Source organism: Ahaetulla prasina, chromosome 8, assembly GCF_028640845.1.
Source record: "Ahaetulla prasina isolate Xishuangbanna chromosome 8, ASM2864084v1, whole genome shotgun sequence".
Classification (NCBI taxonomy): Eukaryota; Metazoa; Chordata; class Lepidosauria; order Squamata; family Colubridae; genus Ahaetulla; species Ahaetulla prasina.
Window position 1 is genome coordinate 46,792,536 of NC_080546.1, and position 20,874 is coordinate 46,813,409.

The following is a 20,874-nucleotide window of genomic DNA, read 5'->3' on the forward strand; positions in this document are numbered from 1 at the left end:
ATATAAATGCAAATAAATAAATAAATAAATAAATAAATAAAATTAAAAAAAATATATAATTCAATCACCTGAAAAGTAACAGAGTTACTTTGTCCTAGAAATTTGTCCTAGAATGATTAATAGCCAATCAAGAGAGTTTTTTAAAAAATATTGGAAAATAAAAAAAACATGATTGCTTAAAATTAAAACTAAAGCTATTGCGCAAAATAAATTCTTATAGTAAATGTGCTTGCTATATACTCATGATGCTACCAGTGAGGTAATGAAACAACTGCAACAAAACAACCAAATTCAGAGAATTCCACTGTAAATGTACTTTATTGTAAGATCTGGATTATTATACAAGACTGGTTCATAATAGGTACAAAAATATTTTGGTGAGCAGATTTAGAGTGAGCTGCTAATAAAGGTAACTGGAGAAATAAGACTGTATTTTTAAGCAAAAACTCAATAGGATAAAGGCAGGAAAAAAGATGAAGATTCTCAATGCTCAGCGAGGGGGAAAGCCCCCTCGGTGAGTACCTCCCCGTCCCCCTCTGAATCCACCTCTTTCCCCCCTGAAATTAGTTCGGTTTCTCTCTCTGCCTCTTTCTCCTCGACCAGCTGAAGTCCCGCCTCTTCCTCCACCCCTCGGTGCACCACCTCCTCGATCCTTTGGTGGTGGTGATTTCGGTCTGAGTCTCTCAATCTCTTCTGTACAACCAGTCAGGTGGGAGTTGGGAGCTGTGAAATATGATGTATATGTTTCGGCATTGAAGTTACTATTTGTGAGTGTGGGTCCAACAGTTAACCAGCCTAAGGGGAGGAGAGGGAACAAAAGGGAAGAGTGAGCCACATACAAAATTGTACCCCTTAATCCTTTCCTGATTGGTTCTTTAATACTACTTAAATTTAGCATATTTTGTATTGTCAAAGAAGGAGCAGAAGCAACTATTCCCATAAAATAAGAGCAAGGAGAATTAGCAATAAATACATGATGTAGCTGAATGTCATTTTTAAAAACTACAGATGCTTAAAATTAATCCACTAGGACAGTATTTCAATGATATGAGACATTCCCTTCTTTAGCTTTCTAGTAAGACATCTTAAAAACAGATAGAATAATCCAGGGGTGAAATGCTTCCGGTTCGGACGAGATCGCCTGATCTGGTAGCAATGGTGGTGGGTGGTTCGGAGAACTGGTAGCAAAAATCCCTGGCCCCGCCCCCTGCCGAGCTGCGCTATCATCAGAGTTTTATTTTTTACTTTTAAAAGCATTTTTTCTTCAGCCGAAAAAATGCTTTTAAAAGTAAAAAAAAAAAAAGCCTTTGATGATCACGTGGCTCAGCTGGGATCATCAGAACCCTTTAAAAGTTTTTTTTTAACAAACCTCTTCGGCTGAAGAGTTTGTAAAAAAAAAAGCTTTTAAAAGGCTCCTCTGGCGATCCCAGCTGAGTTGCCTGATCGCCAGAACCTTTAAAAAACATGTTTTCTAAAAACTCTTTGGCCGAAGAGGTTGTTAAAACAATCCTTTTAAAAGGTTCTGGCGATCAGACAACTTCAGATGGGATCGCCAGAGGAGACTTTTAAAAGCTTTTTTTCCTCTGGTGATCCCAGTTGCCTGATCATCACAGGCTTTTAAAATCATTTTTTTACAACCTCTTACAACAGCCCCCGCCCATCACCCCACCCCCACTCGCTTAATTGCTGCTTGTTTCGAGCTTGCTAAGCCTTGCTTTGGCTGCTGCAATCAATTGCATCAGCTAGCAACTGAATCTGCCTGCCTGTAATCCATCTCATTGGTGAGTAACTAAATCTGCCTGCCTCCAATTGGGTAAGTAACTGGGGGTGGGGAAGCTTTAAAAAATAGTTAATTGGGTTTTTTTAAAGGAGTTTTTTTTAGACAGCTATTTAAAGTTAAGGAAGTTTTAAATTTAGCTGCTTTTATCTAAAAATATAAATAAAATAAAATAATAAGATAAAATATTTGTGCAGCTTTCTGAGATTTGGTGTGTTTCTGTAGTGTTTTACTCTAACTACACAAACTCACAAAATCTCACATAACACTATGTGGCATTTTGTGTGTGTGAGTGAGTCAGTTGTGTTGTGTGTGTGCAAAGGGTGAAAGTTGGTTTTTGAGCTTTTTGTGGCTGTGTGAGGTTCCTGCTTGTTGCAGGGGCCATTTTGGGTGAAGTGCAGCTGCTTTTACATTGTGCGTGAATCAGTTGTGTTGTGTTGTATGTGTGTAAAGTGTGGAAGTTGGTTTTTGGTACCTCTTATTGTTTTGTGTACTTTATTATTTTTATTTATTGTTATTGGCCATACCCACCCGGTCACCTGACCACCAAGCCACGCCCACCAATTAAGCCACGCCCACAGAAACGATAGAGAAAATTTTTAGATTTCACCCCTGGAATAATCACTAATTATTAACAAAATTATTGAAAATCAGGTATCACATCCAGAAGTGATACATTTATTTCTGCCTTTCATGTTTATTTCAATTTAGATGTCAATTTCATATCCATATTTCTGCCTTAAGATCTAAATACTGTAATATACAAATAGGAAATTAGTTTTGTTTGCCTAAGCTACTACTATATGAAATGACACAGTTGAGGATAGAGCAAAAATCTAGCACGTTTAGAACACTCAGCAACCATTCTGAGCAAAAAATAAAAATTAAAAAAAAATTGTGCCTGTCTGTTGAATGCATATATCCTCATTATGTCTACAGTCATTTAGTAAGAAAATGAGCTTGGTAAAGTTGTCCTTTATGTTCAACTGGACCACTATATTGTACTGGAAGCCATAACTACTCCTCTAAAATCTACATTTTTCTAAAGAACACAAATTAATTTTATGACATTTTCATATTTACTATAAAGTTTTTGAAACGATTTAGTATAAAGCAAGATTTAACCTGGACGAATGGTGCTGTCACGTCCAAAAAGATGAAGCCGCCTTCTTCCAAGACAAAAATGTTCAATAATGTGAAATATTTCCACAGGTTTTTCTATGTTACCAATTTCTGGCTCTTCTGTGATAATTAAATCAATGTCAACATTAGCATGGATAAAATCCCCATCTGTACTACGGCGGACAGTTCCTTTAATGCCCATAAGGCAATGTTCCTAAAGAGAAAACATTTTTTTTCTTTTATATCAAAAAAGATGGGAGGGATAAGAGAAATTAAAAGAGAATGTGACTTTTTTCTAAGTTCATTTACATAATTCATCAAAAATCATCAGGGACCAAGATGTTCTATGGCTGTCTTACACCTCCATAAAATACTAAAACAATTAAAATCATTAAGCAGCAGTAAGAACAAGAAAATCCCTATCTGAAAAGTATCACCCTAGAAAAATGTTCTGAAATAAAAATATTTGCTATAAAATCAGTAATGCCACACTGCAAGGTAAGAAAGAGTCTACAATGAACGACATTACATTGATGTTATTACGGTAGATATATATTTTGCCTTTTCTCCAAAGCTCAAGAAAGTATACACCGCATTTCTACAATTTTTCCCCACAACCACAAACCTATGTGGTAGGTTAAAAGAAAATGATTGACCCAAAGTAATGCTTGTTTTACCACCCAAATATTGCCCTGAATAGAGCTGAGTTAAATGCTATGATAAATTTTATTGATCAAATTACTCACATCTGTCAAAGAACCCATCATATTACTCAACCCATACTGGGCATTGTGTGTGTGTGTGTGTGTGTGTGTGTGTGTAAATTTCAGTGTAGTATATATTATCTCTAACAACTCCAGAAGCAATAGAAAACACACTAAATCTGCAAAATGTTTTATGAGCTACTTCAAATCCATCTTATTCAATACAGTTCCATGCTGATATACTGATTTGCAAATAGGCTTTTGAAAATTATTTTCAAAGCTCTGCATATTCCTTGTATATATTCATAAATCATAATTTAAGGGAAGTAAACATTCAGAGTCTAAAACATCCCTAGAAGTATGATCGTGTTTTATAGAACACAACATGGATACAACATGAAGTTTGAACAAACTGGTTTTAACACCTCCTCCCCCCACCCAAAAAAGGGAAAGGAAACAGACAATGACATTGTATATCTTCTTTTTAAAGATGATATTGGAATGCAATTATATAAGAGGCCTCTGTGGGAAGTCTACAGTTACCTTTGGAATGGATAGATTCATCTTGTTTCAGAAGAATGATCCAAAAGGGCAATTTTCCACAAATTATTAAATGCTGCTTTACAGAAGTCACCAGATGGTTTTTACAAAATTATGAGTAAAGATGAATAATAATTTCCAGAACTGTCCCAAAAGCTGTGTAAACTGCAAATTCTGAAAAACCAGGGAAGGGAAGATGTCCCTTCAGATATAGAAAACAGTTCACTTTTACTATCTCTGGCAAGCAACACTACTTGGATTAGGCAAGATGCAGTCTTAAGCCAACTTTTTCTCACCTGGCAACTTCCAGATGGATTGAACTTCAATTCCCATAATCCCTAAACATCATGGTAATACATTTGGATTCACCAATTTGAAGAACGTTGATACTGTATGTCAGTGCTAATATTTCTAGACCTTAATTTTAAAAAAAGACTAAACCATTGTGGAAGTAACTGATTAGGAAAAAAAGAATACAGCACATAAATACCTAGTGATTACTTTTTCTTTATGTTTTGAGAGTTGCAGTCTCTAAAAAACCATAAAAGTAACAACTAATTTTAAGACACTATGGAATACTTTTTTAAATTTCTATGAGAATGATGATATGTTTAAAAATGTTAAATTTTATTTAGTGACATAGAATTTACTATTACCAAAAATGATACTGAGTATTTCAGGAACCTAATTTTTCTTTTTTCCTCTAGGGAAGAGGTATTTTAGGAGACAGTTTAGAACAGTCTTGAGGAAGATACCCAAATAGCCCCCTGAAACTATTTTCTAGGGCAGTGATTTTCTAAGTGTGGTTGTGGATCATCACTTACTGCAGTCTTCTCACAATCATGGTCCACAGCCCACTTGCCATCTTAATCCTCCCCACAAATGGCTGACATTTAGCCACTGAGAGCTGGCATACTTACTGCCTTAGCCATGAATCCACACAATGAATATTTACATTGTCCAAATAATTCTATAAACATTAGCACTAGCATTCAGAAAACTGACAATAGTAAACAAGTCTCAAATGAAGTTACCAGCTGCATGACTATATGTGTTCTGCCAAGTGGAATTGTGATTTCACACAAGCAGTCCCCCAAAAAGTGCAAATAGGAACTTAGATGAATGTCTAACATTGGGATTTCATTAGGGTAAAGATCAATTCACTCTTCCATCCACTTTGTTAATGCTCAAGCATTTTGTGCTAAACATACCTGACCAGGTTTGTGTTTATGAATTATTATAGCACAAGGTACATACAAATTTTAAATAATACTCATAATTTTGTATTAAATGTTGTGATAAGAAATAGTTTGAAAACACTTTAGAAATAGGCAGAATAAAAAAGCACACACAAATATAGGTTTTGTATTAGTAAATATAGGTTACTTAAAGACAATTTGATCAGCAACTGTTTGTAGTTACACCAGCACTGAACAAATGCTACTTATGTCCAGTCTCCAAAGTTACAGTCATTGCAACACCCTCATGTCCACAGAATCAAAATTTGAGCATTTAGCTGCTGCCTGCAATTAATAAGTGCAGAAGCACTTCCTTCATCCACCTCTCTCCCCACCATCTCTGCCCTTTTGGCCACCCTGCATAGTGACACTCCTTGGCAGCACTTGGCAATGCCAGCAGTGCTTAGTTTGAAGTAGAAGCTCTGGGCCTTCAGCAGGCTCAAGTCAGCCACTATTGCCCTGGGAAGCCATCACCAAAAAGGCAGTGATGGGAAAGATAGGTGGGAGGAGCTTGAGTTTGCAATCAAATGTTGATCATATGACTTCGGAAAAAGTACATACATGTGAGAACCAGTAAGAAGTCACATTTTTAGCACTGTTGTAACTTCAAACATTTGCTAAACAAATGGTCGTATGACAAGGACTATCTGTATTTATTTTATGGTCCATGGTTAGATAAAGAGTGAGGAAGATTCATGAATTTCTGTCAAACATATAGAAATATCTCAAAATCTGCTATTCTTACAAAACAATTGCTCAAGCAATAAGTATAGTTGTCAAAGCAATAGGTAAGGGTCTAAATATTGCTAAAGTACTGAATACTGGGAAGAAGTTAACACAGCCCCATGTTATTCTAGAGAAAATCAGATGAATTCTCCCTTGCCTCCATTTAATTTACATCTCAACATAGAACAAAATGAAAGCTACCAACGTTGAACTCCTAATTACAGCAACTGTTCAGCAAAAAGAGAATTATAAACGATATGCTACACCTCTTCCATCATCTCTCTGAAAGGTGAAAAAAAGACTAATTTTTCCATGATACTTTGATTTGCATTTCAATAAAATAAGTGAATAAGTGTTTCCCAGAATTTTCCAGAGTTTCACGTTGTAGACAGAAGTTCAATACTGCATCATGTCTTTCATTTGTAAACACATTTTTAAGTAGTAAGTGAAGCCACTTATTCTGCAAGTATTTTCGTAAAACTAAAATTACCATCAACAGCAACAGAGCACTTAAAAAGCATCCACTGACATAACACAGGGAGAAGCCAAAGAGAAATTCAAAGATATACCTTCGTTCTTTGAAAAACAGCTTTGGGATCCAGCGTCTTGGTCTTCCCAGGATTATTTTTATTTGTTTTAATCCAACATATATCTTCACATCTTCTGTATCCCCATTTGCGCAAACACTACCAGAGTCCAACAAAACAGAATTTTTGTACAATACAGCAAAGAACAAGAACAATGCATTGGAGACAAATTTAGACAAAGGTAACAAGGCTGCTGAAAACAAATTCCTTCTTTTCATTTTTCATTAACTTTTCCTGAAGAGAATGTTGGCAGATCCTATTGAATGGGGTAGTGCGTCACTAATGCTCCTCTGGGCTCAATACAAGATCCCCTTTTTTCTGAACTATAGCCTATCTCCTTCAGTAGGAACTGTGATCCTCTTTTACAGGAGGACTGAAATACAAGTACAGAGAGGTTGAAGCTCCACTATTGTTAACCAACTAAGTAGGCTTAACTCTGGATATAGTCCAACTTATTAATTCAATTTTTTAAAAAGAAAAACCTGATTTCTTCTGTAATTTTCCTAGAGACCAGATTGCTAAACTTCAAGCAATTAACAGGTTTTCAAGCAATGTCTCCATTATAGTATATATTTATTTGAATCCCTTCAACATTTTTAAAATATGTTTTAGATCACCTCATACGGGTGATTTATACATTATTACCTATGGCATTAAACATATTGATGGCACAATTTTATGTATATATGTATATATGCATGCATATATGGATGGATGTAATGTACAGAAGTTGGTGCGATGGCTCAGCAGTTAAGATGCTGGGCTTGTCAGCTGGAAAGCCAACAGCCCAGGTTTCAGATCCGTACATTATGTGATGGGGTGAGCACCTGTCCTCACCCTAGCTCCTGCTAACCTGGTTCAAAAGCATGCAAATGCAAGTAGATAAATAGGTACCACTTCAATGGGAAGGTAACAGCATTCCATGACATTATCCTGGCCACATGACCTCAGAAAGTGCTGACTCAACAATCCTTGAAACAGATGAGCCCCACCCACTATAGTCAGCAATGATTAGTGGAATAAAATCCACAGGGACAAAAATGGACCCTACAAATATTTGTAGGACTTTGCTTTCAAGACTTCCTGTAGTTGATTCTTAGTCAGAGACTCTAGACAGATATTTTTTAATATCTGGCCTTATCTGAAAGCTTCATTGAATCAGTTGTTATTATCAGTTTCAATGACAAAGAATTACATCATCTTACCACCCTGCCGAGATCCAGGCCCTCACCAGAACCACACCAAAGAAAGACAAATGATCGTGGGGCAGCAATTTCTTCTATGTCCAGCTTCATAATCTGCAAAAAGTGGAAAATGTATAATGTTTAAGCAAAACCATTTGCAAAGCAGAGCGCAGCAAACTCCCTGCACTTCTGGGAAAGCACTGAAGAAATTATATAATAAATAAATGGTCTTTCTTAAATAATACACCAGTTTTTATCTACATCTTTAGACTTGTCAAAGTGCCAAAAATAAAGGCAAAGAAAATACAACCATGCAGACATTCATGCTTGATATCATAAATCGCTCTATAGTGCATAAATTGCTCTATAGAGGCAAAGATACAGAAATAATAATTTTATAACTTATTTCTTTAATACTTTTCTAATTATTAAAGATCAGTGGTTTTAACGTATTAAATTCAAAGATTTAATAGAAGAAATTCATGATCAAAGGCTACAAGGTTGTTTTTATTATGAATTTCAACCAATACTTCAAATGCAAAATTTTAATTGCTTCTTTCCTATTATCTTAATTGTTCTCCGTAACAACATACAGAGCGATTTATCTGGCACATGTTATTTAGCAAACCTTGATTTTTTAAAAAAGTCTCCTTATAATTACCACCAAATATTCAAAGTTTATTTGTTTACACATTTTGTTCTAAGAACACTAAGTGAAGGACTCTTATGGCTCATATTATTTTTATGCAACAGTTCTTACTTTATTGCTTCATAACTGTATATTGTATAAATCGTTTCTAAATCTACCAATTAGAAATAGATGATGGCAGACAGTAGCCTACTGCAACTGCAATTTTAAAGTGAGCTAAATGTTAACATGACAGAATTATTAATGATACATGGTTTTAAAAATGAAGGTATTGCTTATTTTTCATATTTTAAATGGGTGATGAAAGAGCATTCACAGGAAATCTGAAAAGCAGCTAGATAAAAAGTATTTCAAAAGCCAATTCATGTAAAACAGTAACAAAACAAGACTATCTTAATTTTTCTTTTGTTTTTTTTTCCCATAGCAAACTCACATCATCCCATGTCCAGCATTTCTCATTAGCAGTAATGCCAGTCTCTCTATAGTATTCTTCCAATGGTGGCTCTAAAAGTATCACATCAAACTTAGACTTGAGTTCACGAAGATCAAAAGCTTCCAGTTCAGCTTGTAAATACCTATTATACAAATGAGAAATACATTATTATTATTTGATTAGTCTTCTAGCTTGACAATTTCACAGTGTCCATTTTCCAACTGTGATATTTAAAATAAGTTGTGCAATTGTCTTAGATTGAGATGTGCTAGTTACACACGCAACACACATAGTACTTTGTGCACAAAAGCAGTTTTTTTTGAGAAAGCAATTCACATTTGTAGAATAATTTGTAAGTAAAATCTAATAACTGTTTAGGTTAATACTCAGAAACTAAATTCTGAAAGCTAATCTGGTTACCATTACCTTATTAAAATTTACAAATATTGCTATAAAATTACTATTCTAATTAAAAATTAATTTGGGATAAGCAACTTCTGAAATAAGCACCGAAGTAAATTTAAAACCCACTTTCCAAAATTAATTTAAATGGGCTGTATCCAATAATTTAGCAGTCTATCACTGTTGAAACAGTATCCATTAGTTTAACAGATTCTTCCTGCTTCATTTCTGCCCTATCATCTATAAAATATTTTCTGAAACAGTTGGGAACTTTCAAAACAAATGGGAACCAAGCATGAGGGGTGCACAAGAAAAATTCTAGCTATGGAAATGCAACCTTGCTGTTTAATATGGGAGACAGTCCAATGGTTTGTAAAGCCTCTTTACATCAAGAAAGTTGTTTAGACTATGGTAATCTATCTGTGGGGTAATTGATATTGCTGAACTACATCTCTCTATCTATTAGCATTTATCCCAAAGAATGAGGGAGTGCCACAAGTTATGTATTCCTGATTTATTAACAAGGAGCCCTTGCACCAAGAAAATGATTATTTTAATCCATTGATGTAGTAAATGTGTGTTATTTACACATTTCAAACTAAAGCTTATGAACATGAGATATTTACAAACAGCAGAAGAAAAAAGAAAATTTGAGAAAATGATCAAGAGCAAAAATTCATTAAGAAAGCACACCAAAGAAAATAGATTAATAATTTTGAAGTTTATATATACAATCTAAAACATTCCCGTTGTCAACAGGTGTTCACAGAAAAATCTTAATTTGCAGTCAACTAAAGATAAGCCTGTCTAGACAAAAGAATCCAGTTATTTGAAATATTTACATTGGAGGGGTGTTAGATTTAGATATTAGCTCATCTTTCAGCCTGATGAGTTCCCGGAGTTTTGGATATTCTTCAAATCTATCTGCTAAACCTAAGAGAAAAACACATATATGTTATACTACAGAAACAACTTTCAAATACATGTGTCACAAAATAGGCACCCTAACATATTTGATTTAGATCACAGCTCTGCTGTTTCTTTTCATTATGATTTGAGCTCAGCGCAATTTAGCTGAACACTAGTAAGAACACTGATAAGAATATTTATCCAGCGTGCTAGCCATTTCAGTGCACATCTTCTAAACCCATTTATTATTTTCCACAATGTGCTTAAATTACTATGAAATGCAATGCATAGACAACGTAACATAAAATAAAATTCTTCATATTAGTTTTCAGAATTTAACTTGTGTCAATGCAAAAATCCGTGTCTCTGGATTTTTAAAGAGTAATAAGAGCTCTTACTTATTTTATGTATTAATTTAATCTTACTTATTTGAAACTATTTATGGCATGACTGGTATTATTTTGACTGCGTACAACTCAAACAACTGTTGATACTTCCAACTTGCAGATTTAAAATCCTTAACTGTCTTTACATAGTAAACTGTGTTTACTGTCTTTTTATTTTTATATATAATTTTCATTAAGAATTTTGATTATAATAACACCTTAAACAAATTGTTTATTTTATTTTTAGAAGTTGCTATTTGAACTGATTATAAGTAGTCCTCAATTTATGAAATTGTCAATCAAATGTGATGATGGCTGTAATGTGGGTCATGTGAACAGACCTGATTTTACAAGTTTACAACTTTGTTGGAGTGAAGGCTGTTAATCAAATGCTGCAGTTGTGAAGCTAACACCACAGTTATTAAGAAAATCCATTGTTCGCTATGGGGCGATTTTTGCCAATAAAGTGTGATCACATGATATGTGTTGCAAATGGCCATAAATGTGGGCCAGTAACCAAGCCTCCAAAATGTGGTCATGTGACCATGGGGGTGGATATTAGAACTTTGAATTTGCTTTTTCAGGATGCATTGTAACCTCAAATTGGTCACTAAGTGACTGGTTGTAAGTTAAGGTCTATTGTACTGAAATATAATTATTTTCTGCTCCCAACTTGAATTTTAAATTTTATACTGATGCCTCCATATTAAATATGAGAAAACTTAAAAAAATAAGTTATTTTTTTTAAAAAGCATTCAATAGCCACTATATTACAGGAACAGACCTTTCTTCTAAAACTAGGAGACTTTCGACCATGCAATCAATAATCACAGCTGTTAAAATCCAATTATTACTCACATTTGTCTAAACATAATTCCCAACTGCACTGTTACTTTTCATTTGACTGATAGTTCAAATACATCTATGAATTGAAAATTGAAAGCCTATACTTTTCTAAGAATAAATAAAGCCTCTTACAGCCTGTACAAAGAAATCTTCTATTATAAATTCCTCTGACATACCCACATCTCTGATGAAATTTTGAGGTCTGTGTCCAGTGTCCACAAAATGCTGACAGTAATCATTATGAGGATTTAAGCTCTGTGTCCCCTATAGGAAGAAAATCACCTAAGAATAAACATTAGCAAAATAAAGCATATCACTGATACACTGATTTGATATTATCACCTGCATATGGTTATCCATTCCTCCTAGACCAGGGGTCTCCAACCTTGGCAACTTTAAGCCTGGAGGACTTCAACTCCCAGGCTTTGCTGGCTGGGGAATTCTGGGAGTTAGTCCTCCAGGCTTAAAGTTGCCAAGGTTGGAGACCATTGTCCTAGACTCTTAGCTATTATTCCAGACTGCTGATATAATCATTTATTTTAATAACCACCTCTGGACAATATATTCCATTTCTCCTTTTTCAACAAAGACTGCATTAATTATATATTCAGGATAATATATTTTTCTTTAGCATATAAATGCCTCAAATGAGGAACAGCTATTTTTGAGTGAAATGTTTTCTCCGATTTTCATCAAAACATCATTTGGTATGGCAGACGCTCTTGTATTGATGGTAACTCTGAAATATTGTTTAAGTTAGCTACATTGAAATAGATGCGCCTGTGATCAGTTTTGTTGCTCTTAAAAGAGTATTCAAATCCTAAATTTGTGTAACCAGAAATCTCAATGATAACATTCAAGTGGAAGGTAGAACATTAAAGCTGAAATATTCTGTAAATGTATTTTCAACCCTCTTTGGTCATATAAAAACTAAAGACCTCTGAATGTAAAAATAAGATGTAAAATGCAAGTAACATAATACAAATCAATAAAGTAAATATAAAAACATAAAACATTTAAAAATCATAACAGCTATTTACCTTAAGAAAAGTACTGGAATCTTTGTAAATTTCTTCTTCGTATGGTAGATTCTCTTCATCTTGCTGAAGCTCCACTTCATCCTTTGGAATAAAGCACATTTTATATGTGTGTAGAAACAGGGTGTTTCTCTTCTCATTAGCATTCCGCTTCTTAATGAAGAAAGAAGATGGCTGTCTATGAATACTGTCTCCCTGAAACAGCAGATCATGAGTAGTCCCAGTGTAAGTCTGGGAAAGCAGTCAGTGAACCAATTACATTTTCCCCAAAACACTGTTTAACCAAGAAAAATAAAATTTAAAATGATTTTAAAAACCCAAATGTTTTCATATCATTTATCTTTTATCTTGGATGAATCACTCTATCAGAGATATGCCTTTCAAAGTCAGTTAATAATGCATGTAACTATTGTTACTTACGAAGGATTTATTTACTTATTTAGATTGATCCCCTGCCCTTTCTTCAGAAGCTCAAGGCATCATGTGTTACACACCATTCTATTTATCCATACAATTCCTCAGTACTGAGTGAGAATAACAAGCCTAAAGTCCTCTGCTTAACTTTTGTAGCTGAGACTGGGCTTCCCTAGTGACAATCCAATGTCTCAGCCACAATACTACACTGGATCTCATGGAGAGTATATTGGAAGGCAAGTGGATCTTTCTAACTCTTCATGTATTTTAGGAGATGACATCTTCTTGTGATTTGGTTCCACAGCTGGTTGGTATTTGTTTTTTCTTCATAGTTCTATTACAGGTAGCCTTCAACTTACGACCACAATGGAGCCCAACATTTCTGTTGCTAAGTGAGCCATCTATTAAATGAATTTTCCCCATTTTATAACCTGTCTTGCCAGAGTTCTTAAGTGAATCACTGAAGTTAACACCACAGTTGTTATGTGAATCTGGCTTCCACATTGATTTTGCTTATAAGAAGTTTGCAAAAGGTGATCACATGACCCTGGGATACTGCAACCATGATGAGTCAGTTGCCAAGCATCTAAATTTCGATCATGGGACCACGGGGATGCTGTAATGGTAGTAAATGTGAAAAACGGTCATAAGTCACTTTTTTCAGTGCTATTGTAATTTTGAATGGTGACTAAATGAGCTGTTGCAAGTCAAGGACTGCCTGTATTTAAATAACCTTTTTTTGTTTTTGTTTACATTTATACCCCGCCCTTCTCCGAAGACTCAGGGCGGCTTACAATGTATAAGGCAATAGTCTCATTCTATTTGTATATTTACAAAGTCAACTTATTGCCCCCCCAACAATCTGGGTCCTCATTTTACCTACCTTATAAAGGATGGAAGGCTGAGTCAACCTTGGGCCGGGCTCGAACCTGCAGTAATTGAATCCTAGAATCTCTATTGTGAATGGGGTGCTAATTTTTTTCTATGCATGCATGTATGTACGTATGTATAAATCAATACATTTTATTAGCTCCTTATAAAGAATACATCATATCTATTTATAAGGTTCAAAAATATTGTCCTTTCTAAAGAGAAAACAAATAAAAATGTTTATAAACAAGCATTGTTAAAATACTTTTAAATATTTTAATGTAAGTGTTAAAGTCATATGTTTCAATATGAAACAATTAGTCTTTTTTCTTTTTTAAAGTCACTTTCTTACTTTATATTCTTCTATTTCTTCTTCATCAGCTTCTCCCTCATCAGGATATCTACGTTTAGAATTTGGAGCAGATGTATCATAAGCAGCCCTAGAAATATGAATATTGAATGTTAGTTTAAAACAAATTTCATAAGATGCTGTGAAAAGTTAATTTAAGATGTACTGATCCTTGCTGTATTGCCTTTAGCACCCTATTTTTTATAAAAATATTGTAGGAAAACTGCCAACAGACTGGAGTTCGATCTTGAAAGGACTCTACATTCTTCCAAGGTTGGTAAAATGAAAGCACATATTGTTGGGGGTAATATGTAAGTAATGCTTCTACATTATAAAGCGCCTGGAGAGTGCTGTAAAGCACTATGGGGTGTTATATAAGCCTAAATGCTATTGCTATAAAAAGAATTCTTTTGGGATTCAGTAGCCTTTTAGCAAATAAAAAAGGATTTAAGTAAGGCAGTTCCTTCAAAGAACTCTCAGTCCTGAAAAAGGTTCTCCCTTATTTCACAAAGATTTCAAAATAATCGATTGGCATTCAGGAATTGAAATCATAACTCTGAAAAGAAATGATATTTTAAATCCTTTATATCATTTCTATATCTTTGGCTGGACAGTGGCTCAGTGGCTAAGACGCTGAGCTTGTTGATCAAAAGGTCGGCAGTTCAGCAGTTCGAATCCCTAGTGCCGCGTAATGGGGTAAGCTCCCATTACTTGTCCCAGCTTCTGCCAACCTAGCAGTTTGAAAGCACATAAAAAATGCAAGTACAAAAATAGGGACCACCTTTGGTGGGAAAGTAACAGTGTTCCATGTGCCTTTAGCATGTCATGCTGGACACATGACCACGGAGATGTCTTCGGACAGTGAAATGGAGATGAACACTGCCCCCTAGATTCGGCAACGACTAGCACATATGTGCAAGGTGAACCTTAACCTTTACCTTAATCTTTTCTTCTGTGTTGTTATATATTAATGATATTAATTATTGTAATTCTCTTCTGAATAACTGTTCATTGCATGTCTGATGATACAGTGGTATTCCTATAGAAAACCTTATCACAGATATACTAAATATTTAGCTAGATATACACAAAATAGGTTTATATTTTATTGAGGACCCAGATTGTTGGGGGCAATATGCTGACTCTGTAAACCGCTTAAGAGGGCTATAAAGCACTGTGAAGCGGTATATAAGTCTAAGTGCTATTGCTATATAAAATTATAAGATCATCAGATCACTAAGCATTTACAAGAGACACAAATTTACCAAATAAAGTAAATACTCACATTCTAGGATAGAATCTGTTTTCAAATGTTTGGTTGAAAATTGAAAACTCAATTTGGGTTAAAATAACAACAAGCAAAATTAACTAAAGTTTCTTAGCAGGAAGTTCAATTGTCTCTGCGATGTTTGCCTGATTTAAAAAAAAATAGTTTGATGCAAACCTGCATGTTTCTCTTGTTTCCGCAATTTCCCTTTGCTCATCCTTGCTGTTTAGTACTGCACCAATACTATCAGCATTTTCAGCTCCCAGCTAGAATATGGAGAAGAAAAGGGAACAGATGATGATTACAGAGGCAATATTCTACTAACCATTAGCATATTATACTGTTAGGGTTACTATATCCACGCAGTCCCAGTAGGTCTTTACATCAGGGCTCTCCAACCTTGCAACTTTAAGCCTGGAGGACTTCAACTCCCAGAATTGAAGTTGAAGTTGAAGTCCTCCAGGCTTAAAGTTGCCAAGGTTGGAGAGCCCTGCTTTACATCACAACTCTGCTTTACATCACAACTCTTGTGAGTTGTGATGTAAACTCTGTTTACATCACAACTCTGCACTAATAGACCTCCGGAGAGGCGTTTCCCCGCCCTCCTTTTAAGCCTGAGCCACGGAACCCGCACGAGCGGCCTCTCCTCCCAAGGACGATCTCTCGGTCACCGGGCGGCAGGGTACCTGCTGAGCCAGAAGCTGCCGGCGTAATTTCTGCCGCTCCCTGATCTCCTGCAAGCGGCTGTTCATCCTCCTCCGCCGAAGCCGTCCGCTGAGAAGTCGCCGCCTCGCCGACGCTCAATTCACGCGACGCATGCAGAATCGCCGACCGGAAGCAAGAGGCGGAGATTTAGAAACGTCATAACCCAACGACGACGCCGTTCCTGCGCTTTCTGGCGGAAGACTGGAAGTTCTGATTCTGCGTGTTTGCGGAAAGTAGTCATGCTTCCCTGGAAGTATGTAAATATTGCAAATGGTTATTGCAAATGAAGCTACTATGAACAATATTTTATTTATTTAAAAGGAACATGCGTTTTTCGTTTTTCCAAGACGAGGATGGACTACATTGTAGCCTAGGCTAATACTGTATTCTCTGCGGCTGTGTTCTAGCTGCCTCTTAATCATTCTGCTTTCAAAAAAACTTGACTCTAAATATCTGGTAGTGTTAAATGTTTATTTAAACACGGAAGGGAGGGGGACGGATCGCACATTCTTAGCATGCCGTACCGATGCTTTGCGCACAAAATTTATACTGCGCCTGTTTTAAGTTTATTTCTGACGGTTGAGGCGTTTGCATTGTTCCGTCATTCAGCTTGCAGTGAATAAATTTTTCATTTACATGTTGCAAAAATTAGGAAAAATAATAATGAAGAGTAAACATATTCTGAAAAATAAAATATCTCCGCATAAACTATGATTTATAACAATTTCAGCAAGCTTGTGCAAGAAAAAAATACAATTTTGGATGTCCTAAAAATGAGTATTACCTTAAGCTGCTCTGTAGGTAATAGTTAGAATAAAAGAGATATTTGTCAGAAAGATTAATAGCTTTAAAAGGAGAGCACAAGAAGGTACTTTAGAAGTAGAATTTCCAGGGTCCAAAGGAGGTCACTGACAATCAAAAAGAAGGGCACACTTATTGGGCTATTCATATTTGCTATATTCATTGGACAGGAATGGATTACAAGTGAGTACACAGGAACACAATGGAGCAAGCACAGTGAGAGGAATAGGCTAATTCCAACTGATTGCCTAGCATGCTGGCTGCCAGCTGGTTAAGAAGCAAAAATCTCCAGTATTTAACAAATTAAGGTGGTTTCAATATCTGATGGCAGCGCAAGATAGGATACTAATCAACTAATTAAGATCACAGAGCTGAGTTTGTTAACTTGCAGTTAGCACTTATTAGGGAAGCACTGCATGCTGGAGAAAAGCTATTCAGTAATCTTGTTACATGCTTGAAAAACCAGGCAATATTTGATTTTAAGGCTATGTCTGCCAGAGAGAGGACATGGAGACAAAAAAGGATATGTCCTCCTTTTGCTGTCTGATAATCCTATTTAGAAGAAGAGTCTTCAAAAATTAACTTCCATGAATTTGATGTGGGAGTTGACAATCTATATATAAATAGTCTACACCTGGGGTGTCAAGTTTGCAGCCCGCAGGCTCTATGCATCACATGCTGGCCCCATCCCCGCCCGGTTTAGCGAAGGGGAAAAAGTCCCGATATGTCATGGGACACCACTGTGACAACGTGAGTTTGACACCCCTGGTCTATACCAAAGATACATCCTGCAAAATTTCAGAACTGGTATATAGTCTCCACTATTCTCAATAGTAGTTTAAAGAGACAGCCATTTTGTTTTGTTTTTTGTAAGCAGAAAGTTTTGGTATCATAAATTTACAATTTTAGATTGTTAATTCTGTTCTATCATCCTTATGATCTGCAGCAGCTTGGTGCTGAACTATTTTCTCTTCATTGGTATATCAGTACACCTCCTTTCCTCTGGTGTGGTTAATCTTTCCCTTTGTTAGCATCATGGGTGTTGGAAAACACCTGGATGCTTTTATCTGGAAAAGCAGAGTTATTGCATTTCAAGGGGTGAGAGAAAATTCTAACTTAAAGGCCAGACACAAAGAAAAATGACAGTAGTGAATGCTGTCATTGATTAACAGAAAAAGTATGTGATTATACTTATAGCAGTACACATTTGAGTAATCCAACCTACTTCCTTCAAAAAGAAGCTGTGTAGATTTATTTAATCCATTGCATAACTTTCAGTTATTTAACATTTTTATTGGCAATAAACATGATAAATTTTGAGTTGAGAACTAGACCACATCACTTTGTAAATCATAAAACTTTATTGTCATGGACCACTATAAGACTTGGGGTTCGGTCATTAAAAAAAGCTAGTCACTGACTGCATGGAAGCTCGAAAACATATAGTGAAAATGTAAATTGACAAACCATGATACAAAATTAATAAAGTATATATAAATTTAAAGTGTGAATTTAAAAAGATATACAAGTGTTATCCAAGAATAGAGTGTATTTGAGAAGTTAGTGTGTATAAAACTATTAACATATTTTTTGGAGTATAAGACCGTATTTTTCAAAATATAAGATTCACTCCCCCCCAAAAAAAAAGTGGGTGGAGATGTCTGTGCGTCTTATACAGCGAATATTGCAGTGGGGGGAGGAGGGTTGGTGTGCTGATCAGCTATTCTAGAATGGGCCATGGTGGCAGTGGTCAACAGGACTGTGGCAGCAAATGGGCTGCGGCGAACGGGCCAAATGAATACTGGATGGATGCTGGGAGGCAGAGGCAGATTTTTTTTCTTGTTTTCCTCTCCAAAAGCTACATGCGTTTTATAGTCCGGAGCGTCTTATAGTCCGAAAAATACGGTGTGTGTGTGTGTGTGTGTGTGTGTGTGTGTGTATCAAGTTACAGAGCACTCTAATACTGGGTGCACATTAAATCTAGTTTACAAAGCTGAGACTGGTCATCATCTGATGTGTTTTTAGTATTGCTTCACAAAACCTGAGATCACTGTATGTGCAGCAGGGTTAGTATCTGCAGATGATAAGGTGGTACAAAATAGTCCTGTGTGCCCTGGGTATTTATGTAGTAATGGTAAAAATTAGACTACTGCAAATGTCTTTATAGTACAGACACTGATGAAGTCCTTGTTTCTGTGTATTCAGAGTTATGGGGACATTGTTGCTCCAAATGAAGTCTTCCTACAAGTGCCTTCAAGGATAGTTTAGGAAAGGGCCTGACACAGTGCCACAGTCAAGTATGGGAAGTAGGGTACCTGTTAGATTCATAGGCAAGAAAGTCTGGGGTCTTAGCTGCATCTGGCTGGTGCTCTATTATGTGCTGTTTAATAAGCATTTTGATCAGACCCCATGCTGAGTAGAAGACCTCGAGAGAACCCCAAGCATGAGATTTTAGTTGCCACTGCCTGTTTCCATGTAGACTGAAAATCTTCACTCCTAGTTAATGGGGCAAAAATAAAATAGCTTGAATGTAGAATTGAAGCCACCCTAACATTCAATTTAATAGAGCCAGTCTCCAGTCTCAGGATAGCACTTGAAAGAAACAATTAGTGAATTAAACAGCTGCTGTTAGAAATTTTGACTATGCACATGCTCTAGTTACGCAAAATTGGGAAGCTACCCCCCCCATTACAATAAACAACTAGTGTTAATGGCCCAGCTTCAAATAATTTGAGAGCTGTGAGTATGTGGTGGCCACTTATTCTGTTCAGGCATTTAACGATGACAGATGAGCCCCTCTGCATTTTCAGTAATGTAGTCCCATGAGTTTTCCTTATGATGCAAAAATAATGGACTACTCCCTGGTAGTTGAAACATAAGACTTGCTTTATGTTGTGGCTATCTATTCGCCTGGAATGTCTGTAGGGGTTTTTGACAAATGCCATAGTTGTGTTGTGTTAGTGCCCTAGGTGCTGTTTTAAGGCTAGTAGGTATTCTTGAAAGTATTACTGCAATGTCTGCATAAAGTAGAACAGAAATACATCTTCAAGGAGATTTAGGGGAATAAAAGTCCATGTGCTGGAAATGACTCACTATGGAATTCATCACTTTGTATAATCCAAGGATTATACAATCCCCGTTCTGAAATACAAACAGTTATTTTAAAACACTGGTGTGACCTGAATTCCATTAAAAACATAATTCAAAATATAAGATATATACCAGCATTATACTTACTAGAAGTCTTATGTTCAACTATTTCTATATACTTTAAATATTTACCATAGTAGTAGTATAGTACATATAGCAATGTTTTATATAAGTGTCTGCAGAAAAACTGTATTTTAACTTATTTGGTAAGCATTCGCATTAATGTGGAATTTCACACACTAGCCAACAAAAGCTAGCAATTTTTATTTTTACTTAAGTGAAATGGATCATTGCTTTCATTATTCTTAATCTCTTAGCCTTAATTGTCAAACTGATTACAAAAATAACGGCATTTGCAGGTAACTTATTGTATTTCACTTTTTTGTATAAATATCTACCTTTAGGGATTAAAATTTCAGTTCAACTAATATTTTACCATGATGTTTTTGAAAGTACTAATTTTAGAGTTGCCTACAGAATCAGCTCTTAAAAACTGCGTAATATAATGCAAGAATGCCTTTTAATCAGGAATTCTAAGCCGAACATTTGTTTTCAGCAAATATAAAATTATTAATATAATTATTAATTATTAATAGAACAGCTTTTCTAAGGTGAAAATGATTTGTTTACATAAAAGTTGAAGATACAGCAAAAACAATAGCATTTAAAGTAAAATAAAATGTGAAAAAATGAAGCCTTTTCAGAAATGAATATGTACAGTGATAATCAGCAATAGCTAGACACGTAAGTATTTGATTACTTATCTACTAGAAAATGC

The 20,874-nt window shown here is 35.5% G+C and overlaps 1 protein-coding gene across 2 annotated transcripts; it reads right to left on the bottom strand.

The window, feature by feature from the left end:
- Positions 1-299: 299 nt before the first annotated feature.
- METTL14 (methyltransferase 14, N6-adenosine-methyltransferase subunit) lies at positions 300-16,373 on the bottom strand. Of its 2 annotated transcripts, none has more exons than XM_058192781.1 (11): positions 16,127-16,373; positions 15,618-15,706; positions 14,177-14,264; positions 12,544-12,735; positions 11,680-11,767; positions 10,205-10,295; positions 8,961-9,102; positions 7,900-7,992; positions 6,677-6,793; positions 2,903-3,113; positions 300-795 (listed from the first exon to the last, which is right to left on the bottom strand). In XM_058192781.1, exons 1-11 carry the CDS (start codon positions 16,190-16,192, stop codon positions 491-493), a joined length of 1,482 nt encoding a protein of 493 aa, XP_058048764.1. In that variant the 5' UTR covers positions 16,193-16,373; the 3' UTR covers positions 300-490. The 2 variants fall into 2 exon arrangements, with proteins under 2 accessions (XP_058048764.1, XP_058048765.1); XM_058192782.1 differs by having other exon boundaries at positions 12,544-12,624; positions 16,127-16,366.
- Positions 16,374-20,874: the final 4,501 nt, after the last annotated feature.

Bases quoted from the DNA above. Each gene is read 5' to 3' on its own strand.
- METTL14 (XM_058192781.1), bottom strand. From the start codon at position 16,192: ATGAACAGCCGCTTGCAGGAGATCAGGGAGCGGCAGAAATTACGCCGG. The intron at 9,103-10,204 runs GTAAATATTTCA...TTTGTATAATAG, and splicing joins AAATCTAACACCCCTCCAAT to GTATTTACAAGCTGAACTGG. The intron at 3,114-6,676 runs GTATATCTTTGA...TTTTCTCTTTAG, and splicing joins CTGTTTTTCAAAGAACGAAG to GAACATTGCCTTATGGGCAT.